The sequence below is a fragment of the Salmo salar genome, chromosome 22 (assembly GCF_965601325.2).
Source record: "Salmo salar chromosome 22, fSalSal1, whole genome shotgun sequence".
NCBI classification, from domain to species: Eukaryota; Metazoa; Chordata; class Actinopteri; order Salmoniformes; family Salmonidae; genus Salmo; species Salmo salar.
In genome coordinates this window covers 53,546,733-53,554,550 of record NC_138312.1, presented here as the reverse complement: position 1 = coordinate 53,554,550, position 7,818 = coordinate 53,546,733, and the positions used below count along the sequence as shown (strand labels likewise).

The window sequence follows — 7,818 nt, the reverse complement described above, 5'->3', positions numbered from 1 at the left end:
TTTCTGCCTGTGAAGGATTGTGGCAATGTTACGATTTATAAGGGATTTCACAAGTCCAAGGTGATTTCTAATCATTAAACATATTGTTACTTAATTAGCAAAAAATATTTAGTCGTGGTTCATTACATAAGTAATGATCATTGGGGGATAAAAAAGCCACCTAAATCCCAATAAGGGATGAAAGGGGTTATCTAAAGATGCATAGCTTCTAGTGCCAGATTTGATTAGCAAAGATTTAGGGATTGAATTGACCCACACAGAGGAATCCACACAGCATTTAACTCATTGTGCACGTTTGCAATCCTTCATATTTGACTGGCTCTCAGTACCCTGCTTATTTCACAAACCACATTAAAAGGAATGCATTTAAGAATTAAAGTTTTGGGGTCCTCAATAAGCCTGTCTAATGATTGTACAACTGAGTCACAATAATCTCAGGGTGATTGCACACAACAAAAAAACAGGGCTGTGTTCAATAGGCACCCAATGGAATAAAACAGACGGAAAAAGGCATGGACAAAGTGGGCTTATCTAATAACAAACCATACATTTTCATTTTCTGCTGCAAAATGTTTTTAAAACGGGAACATGACCCAGGTGCAATTGTACTAACAGGGAGTCTATTAGCACCCAGTATGCTTGACATCACTTCTATGGGTATACAATGCTGTCATCCGATACATTTCATGTGAAACTGTCTGGGAGCTTTACAACGTTTCAGTTTTATTGACAGAGGATGAAAGAAAGAAGCAGCATCTTTAGACAACAAAACAAAGAAAAACTTTCAAAAAATTAAATGTGAGAGTTGGAGATCTGGAGGAAGCAGCACTTGAGAATACTGGAAAGAGAGAGAGGAGGTAATAGACAAAGAAAGGTAGACAGAGAGACAGACCCACAGAAGTTACATCCCTAATGGCTCCCTATTCCCTACATAGTGCACAACTTTTTGTTGTGCCCTACGGTCCTATTTTTGACCCTATTCCCATAGGGCTCTGGTCAAAAGTAGTACACTACATGTATGTAGAGAATAGGGAGCCATTTGGTATGCACAAGAGAGAGGGAAAACAGACTGGCGTTCCTTCAGCACCGGTGCCACGTTGGCAGCGCTCTGCAAGAGGAGAGGAGGTGGAGAGGGAAAACAGACTGGCGTTCCTTCAGCACCGGTGCCACGTTGGCAGCGCTCTGCAAGAGGAGAGGAGGTGGAGAGGGAAAACAGACTGGCGTTCCTTCAGCACCGGTGCCACGTTGGCAGTGCTCTGCAAGAGGAGAGGAGGTGGAGAGGGAAAACAGACTGGCGTTCCTTCAGCACCGGTGCCACGTTGGCAGCGCTCTGCAAGAGGAGAGGAGGTGGAGAGGGAAAACAGACTGGCGTTCCTTCAGCACCGGTGCCACGTTGGCAGCGCTCTGCAAGAGGAGAGGAGGTGGAGAGGGAAAACAGATTGGCGTTCCTTCAGCACCGGTGCCACGTTGGCAGCGCTCTGCAAGAGGAGAGGAGGTGGAGAGGGAAAACAGACTGGCGTTCCTTCAGCACCGGTGCCACGTTGGCAGCGCTCTGCAAGAGGAGAGGAGGTGGAGAGGGAAAACAGACTGGCGTTCCTTCAGCACCGGTGCCACGTTGGCAGCGCTCTGCAAGAGGAGAGGAGGTGGAGAGGGAAAACAGATTGGCGTTCCTTCAGCACCGGTGCCACGTTGGCAGTGCTCTGCAAGAGGAGAGGAGGTGGAGAGGGAAAACAGATTGGCGTTCCTTCAGCACCGGTGCCACGTTGGCAGCGCTCTGCAAGAGGAGAGGAGGTGGAGAGGGAAAACAGATTGGCGTTCCTTCAGCACCGGTGCCACGTTGGCAGCGCTCTGCAAGAGGAGAGGAGGTGGAGAGGGAAAACAGATTGGCGTTCCTTCAGCACCGGTGCCACGTTGGCAGCGCTCTGCAAGAGGAGAGGAGGTGGAGAGGGAAAACAGATTGGCGTTCCTTCAGCACCGGTGCCACGTTGGCAGCGCTCTGCAAGAGGAGAGGAGGTGGAGAGGGAAAACAGACTGGCGTTCCTTCAGCACCGGTGCCACGTTGGCAGCGCTCTGCAAGAGGAGAGGAGGTGGAGAGGGAAAACAGATTGGCGTTCCTTCAGCACCGGTGCCACGTTGGCAGCGCTCTGCAAGAGGAGAGGAGGTGGAGAGGTCAGATGCTATGGCTGCTTCTAATTTCTCCAAACTTGCAAGTGGGCACTTGCACACTCCCCCTTGTGGATTTCAACAATGAGGGTGGATTTCAACAATGAGGGTGGATTTCAACAATGAGGGAGACTTCCTCTAGTCTAGCCAATGCTTACACTAATCCAATGCTTGACAGGTAGTGCACAAGTGCACACTTTGGGAAAAGTTTGAAGGAATCCGGGCACAGCCTTTGATGAGAAGGGGACAGAGAGGGAGGGTCAAAGCAGTGGGCATGTTCCGTCTCACTATCCTCCGTCCTTCCTTAGGACACTTTGGGTTGAAGTTTCTCCTAGCTACAGATCTAGGATCAGCTTCCCCTCCCCTGATCTTAACCATTAGTGGAGAAAATGCTAAACTGACCCAAGATCAGCATCCAGGGGCAACTGCACCCTACTCCACCTTAGGACACTTACCATCTTTCCTCCACAGATCTAGGATCAGCACAACCCTCAACCACTATGACAGTCCCCACAAAACCTGTCTCTGTAGCTCCAGGTTAGAAGTCACTCATAACAACAGGTCTAGGATAAGCTCCCCTTTTCTTCCCACTTCTAAACCATCCTTAACCATTGTCCATTACAGGGGGGAAATAACACAAACCTGACCCATGATCAGGCTGCAGTGAGGGGTGGGCAGTGACATGGGTGGGCATTGGGCAGGGGTGGGTGGGCAAGTCCATCCATGAGGCCCGGGGGGGGGGGGGGGGGGGTCCCTGAGCCTTATAGGTTCTCCCCAGGCTGGTACTGGGGCTCGGTGGAGGTGAAGTAGTCTTCCAGGAAGCCCTGGAGGTACTCGAAGGTGGGGCGCTCTTCTGCGTCCTTCCTCCAGCAGGTGAGCATGAGCTCGTGCATGGAGGCTGGGCACTCAGCAGGGCAGGGCATCCGGTAGCCACGCTCCACCTGATCCAACACCTCCCGGTTCACCATGCCTGAAGACAGTGTATGGAGGGGATAGATAGATAAATAAAAGAGGGAGAGAAGAGAGAGAAACACGTTCGACAGTGTTTTTCTAGAAAACCTCTTAAACTTTTGTACAGCACATGATTCCACTAGGAAATCAAATAATAGCTGAAAATAACATAGCATTCAATCCAACACCCCTCCTCTAATTTATATTAGAAATAAACACACAGAAAAAAGACCAACCCTTCACTTCCTTCTAAGTGCAATTGTATGCAACCCCTCATCTTGGACGACTGTTTAGTCAAAGTATACCGTATATGTAATCAAAGTACACCGTATATGTAATCAAAGTACACCGTATATGTAATCAAAGTACACCGAATATGTAATCAAAGTATACCGAATATGTAATCAAAGTATACCGTATATGTAATGAAAGTATACCGTATATGTAATCAAAGTATACTGTATATGTAAACAAAGTATACCGTATATGTAATCAAAGTACACCGTATATGTAATCAAAGTTCACCGTATATGTAATCAAAGTAAGTATACCGTATATGTAATCAAAGTACACCGTATATGTAAACCTGAAGAAGCATTGTGTGTCAACACGTTGGTGTTTTATACCTATTGTGAGCAGAGTGTGTAACTACTTGTCTTAATGTTTCATGGAGAAAAGTCACCGGTACCTGGATATGGGACTCTGCCTTTAGTGGCCAGTTCAGTGAGCAGGACCCCGAATGACCAGACATCTGACTTGATGGTGAAGCGTCCGTAGAGTGCAGCCTCTGGCGCCGTCCACTTAATGGGGAACTTGGCACCTGGGGAAACAAAAACCTGATTGATGACACACTCTGATAATAGACCATGGTAGCCAAAATGTCACTGTTTTAACTAGAATACATCAATACAAGACTATTTTCCTAAAACAAAGCTAGAGTTGAGCCTCTCTACAGTCTGCCAAATGGAAAACTTCACGGTTACTTTCGCTGTTCTAATTTTGCTCGTCTCCAGTGGGCCTGGTTGTGATATACACTGGTCCTTTCACAGAGTCAGAATTAGTACATTTTCCTGAAGTTATTTAGCCCCTTTTTTACAATCACTGAAGTCACAAAGTCTGCATCTAACAACTTTAAAAACATAAACACAAGTAATCAAGAGACCAGGTTAAGCAGGGGTCCTCCAAAAACAGGCTTAGGACATACAATACATAGAGATATTGGACCCAGACCAGAGCAGCACCCTGTCTGGCGATGTACACATTATCTTCTATGAGGAAGGGGCGGCAGGCTAAAGTTGGAAACTTTACACACCGAGACCAGTTGGAAAGAAAACCAGGATAAACAGAGGTCCTCCAAGACCAGGATAAACAGAGGTCCTCCAAGACCAGGATAAACAGGGGTCCTCCAAGACCAGGATAAACAGGGGTCCTCCAAGACCAGGATAAACAGGGGTCCTCCAAGACCAGGATAAACAGGGGTCCTCCAAGACCAGGATAAACAGGGGTCCTCCAAGACCAGGTTTAGGACACACAACTACAGATTTGGCCTTGACTGAAGCCTTACCCTGTCTGCCAGTGTATTAAAGCCTGACCGAAGCCTTACCCTGTCTGGCAGTGTACCGAAGCCTTACCCTGTCTGGCAGTGTACCGAAGCCTTACCCTGTCTGGCAGGGTACCGAAGCCTTACCCTGTCTGGCAGTGTACCGAAGCCTTACCCTGTCTGGCAGTGTACCGAAGCCTTACCCTGTCTGGCAGTGTACCGAAGCCTTACCCTGTCTGGCAGTGTACCGAAGCCTTACCCTGTCTGGCAGTGTACCGAAGCCTTACCCTGTCTGGCAGTGTACCGAAGCCTTACCCTGTCTGGCAGTGTCCCTGTTGACTGAAGCCTTACCCTGTCTAGCAGTGTACCGAAGCCTTACCCTGTCTGGCAGTGTACCGAAGCCTTACCCTGTCTGGCAGTGTCCCTGTTGACTGAAGCCTTACCCTGTCTAGCAGTGTACTCGTTGTCCTCTATGAGGCGGGCCAAGCCGAAGTCGGCCACTTTACATGCCAGGTTGTCCCCGACCAGGATGTTGGCAGCCCTGAGGTCTCTGTGGACGTAGTTCATTCTCTCTACGTATGCCATCCCTGCTGCAATCTATACACACACAGAGACACAGAGAGAAAGAAAATTCTGAGTAAAAATGAATAAAAGAGGACAAAAACTTCAAATCAACTGAAATAAGACCATTATGCCAAAAGGTATTGAACATTGTAGCGTTTGTCCCACCTGAGATGCCATATCCACTAACTGGGGTAGACGTAGCAGCTTGCCCGTGTCACCTTTCAGGAAGTCCAACAGGCTACCTGTGGGAGCGACAGTGTTATCAGAATACTGAGAGAGAGAGAGGGCAGGAGAAAGGGAACACAAGAACAACGTGTGTGTGTGCATACACATGTGAAGACCAGCCTGTACTACAGCCCATGTAGTCAGCGATGATGATGATGTTTGCTCTACTGTTACCTTGGCTCATGTACTCGGTGACGATGTAGATGGGTTCCTCAGACACCACGGCGTAGAGCTGCACCAGTTTCTCGTGTCTCAGCTTCTTCATGACCTGGGCTTCCTGGAGGAAGGCCTCTGGGGACATGGTACCTGTCTTCAGGGTCTTGATGGCCACCCGCGTTGTACCATTCCATGTCCCTGTAGAAACACAGTAGCAATGGGTCAGAGTACCCAGAGTACCTAGCCAACGAAGCTAAAGGAGTACACAGGACAGCCCATGGAACAGACCCACGTTTCTGCCACAACCAACTACACAGTCCTTATATGAAGTTATAGTTGAAATACATGAAGTTGGAATAAAAGTGTCTGTTAAAAGACTATTTATTATTCATCTATACTTTAAAAAACAGTGTGTGTGTGTCTTACCCATCCAGACCTCTCCGAAGCAGCCCTGGCCCAGTTTGAGGTCGAGGTGGAGGGACTCCCGGGATATCTCCCAGGCGTCGCGGGCCAGGCCCTGGGTCTGAGGCTTCAGCACCGGACACACCTCTGTCAGACAGTGGCACAGTCCATCTGCATGCTCTGTGGTTCGGTACGGGAAGACAGAGCGAGGCATACGGTCATCGCCTAGACAACTGGAACTGTCCACACCCTTGTTAACACTATCCACCTAGACAGTTGTTTTGGGTTTTCTGAGAGATTGGCACATCTGACAAGTGTCAGAAATGTGTTCGACCTCCCGAGTGGCGCAGCCGTCTAAGGCACTGCATCGCAGTGCTAGAGGCGTCACTACAGACCCGGGTTCGATCCCAGGCTGTCGCAGCCGGCTGCGATCGGTAGACCCATGAGGCGGCGCACAATTGGCCCAGCGTCATCCGGGTTAGGGGAGGGTTTGTCCTTGTCCCATCAAGCTCTAGCAACTACTTGTGGCGGGCCGGGCGCATGCACGCTGACACAGTCACCAGGTGTACGGTGTTTCCTCCGACACATTGGTGCGGCTGGCTTCCGGGTTAAGCGAGCAGTGTGTCAAGAAGCAGTGCGGCTTGTCAGGTTCGTGTTTTGGCGCACGCATGACTCTTGACCTTCGCCTCTCCCGTGTCCGTATAGGAGTTGCAGCGATGAGACTGTAACTACCAATTGGATACCACGAAATTGGGGAAAAAAAGGGGTAAAAAGTTTAAAATAAAGACGTGTTCAATATTCTTATTGAGTTATTCCGTCTGTGTAGCCTGTATTCGGTTTCACTTTGATGTATTATCAATATCATTGACAGAGTCACTGCATACCATGTAAGAAAAAGTATATACTTAATATATACAGTTGGGTCGGAAATTATTGACAGCCTTGATGAGCAAAAATCACAATACAAAATAAATTATTCAAATACTGAGCTATATTGTTTGCAAAAAAACTTGGGAATTATATTTTTTAATACAATTTATCATAGAAAAATATTTTGTTTAACAAGTAAACAATACCTCACCTTGCAAGGATTACAAAACTGAGCCTTTTTCTAAAATGTTTTATGAGGTTAGAGAACACATTCAGAGGGATCTTGGACCATTCCTCCATACAGAATCTTTCCAAAACCTTGATATCTTTAGTCTGTACTTATGGACTGTCCTCTTCAATTCAAACCACAGGTTTTCAATGGGTTTCAAGTCCGGAGACAGATAGCCATTGCACTTTACACTAGTTGGAAACGGTTGTGAAACAGAAAGACTGAATTGCCCAAACCAGGCCCTTGACTTTACACCATATTACAGTACATGAACAAATAAACACCAAAACATTCACTTCAAGTTTGGTGTAACTCGCTGTATAATAATCATGCTTGTAAGCATCTATTAACATATAAGGTGCTAATAATGTGCTTATAATGCATTACTCTCCGCGACAGTAATAGACCAGCGGGTCCCTCTCCGCGACAGTAATAGACCAGCGGGTCCCTCACCGCGACAGTAACGGACCAGCGGGTCCCTCACCGCGACAGTAATGGACCAGCGGGTCCCTCACCGCGACAGTAATAGACCAGCGGGTCCCTCTCCGCGACAGTAATAGACCAGCGGGTCCCTCTCCGCGACAGTAACAGACCAGCGGGTCCCACACCGCGACAGTAACGGACCAGCGGGTCCCTCACCGCCACAGTAACGGACCAGCTGGTTCCTCACCGCAACAGTAACGAACCAGCGGGTCCCTCTCCGCGACAGTAACAGACC

At 48.2% G+C, this 7,818-nt stretch overlaps 1 protein-coding gene across 2 annotated transcripts in view; it reads right to left on the bottom strand.

Moving 5' to 3' along the window:
- Positions 1–699: 699 nt before the first annotated feature.
- Positions 700–7,818, bottom strand: part of LOC106583686 (proto-oncogene tyrosine-protein kinase Src) — a 32,127-nt gene continuing 25,008 nt past the window's right edge. For both annotated transcript variants that reach the window (XM_014168179.3, XM_014168180.3), the window contains 6 exons: positions 6,026–6,181; positions 5,618–5,797; positions 5,384–5,460; positions 5,098–5,251; positions 3,803–3,934; positions 700–3,133 (listed from right to left, as the gene is read on the bottom strand). In XM_014168179.3, coding sequence (XP_014023654.1) covers positions 2,925–3,133; positions 3,803–3,934; positions 5,098–5,251; positions 5,384–5,460; positions 5,618–5,797; positions 6,026–6,181 — 908 coding nt within the window. In that variant the 3' untranslated portion in view covers positions 700–2,924. The remainder of the gene's footprint in view (positions 3,134–3,802; positions 3,935–5,097; positions 5,252–5,383; positions 5,461–5,617; positions 5,798–6,025; positions 6,182–7,818) is intronic.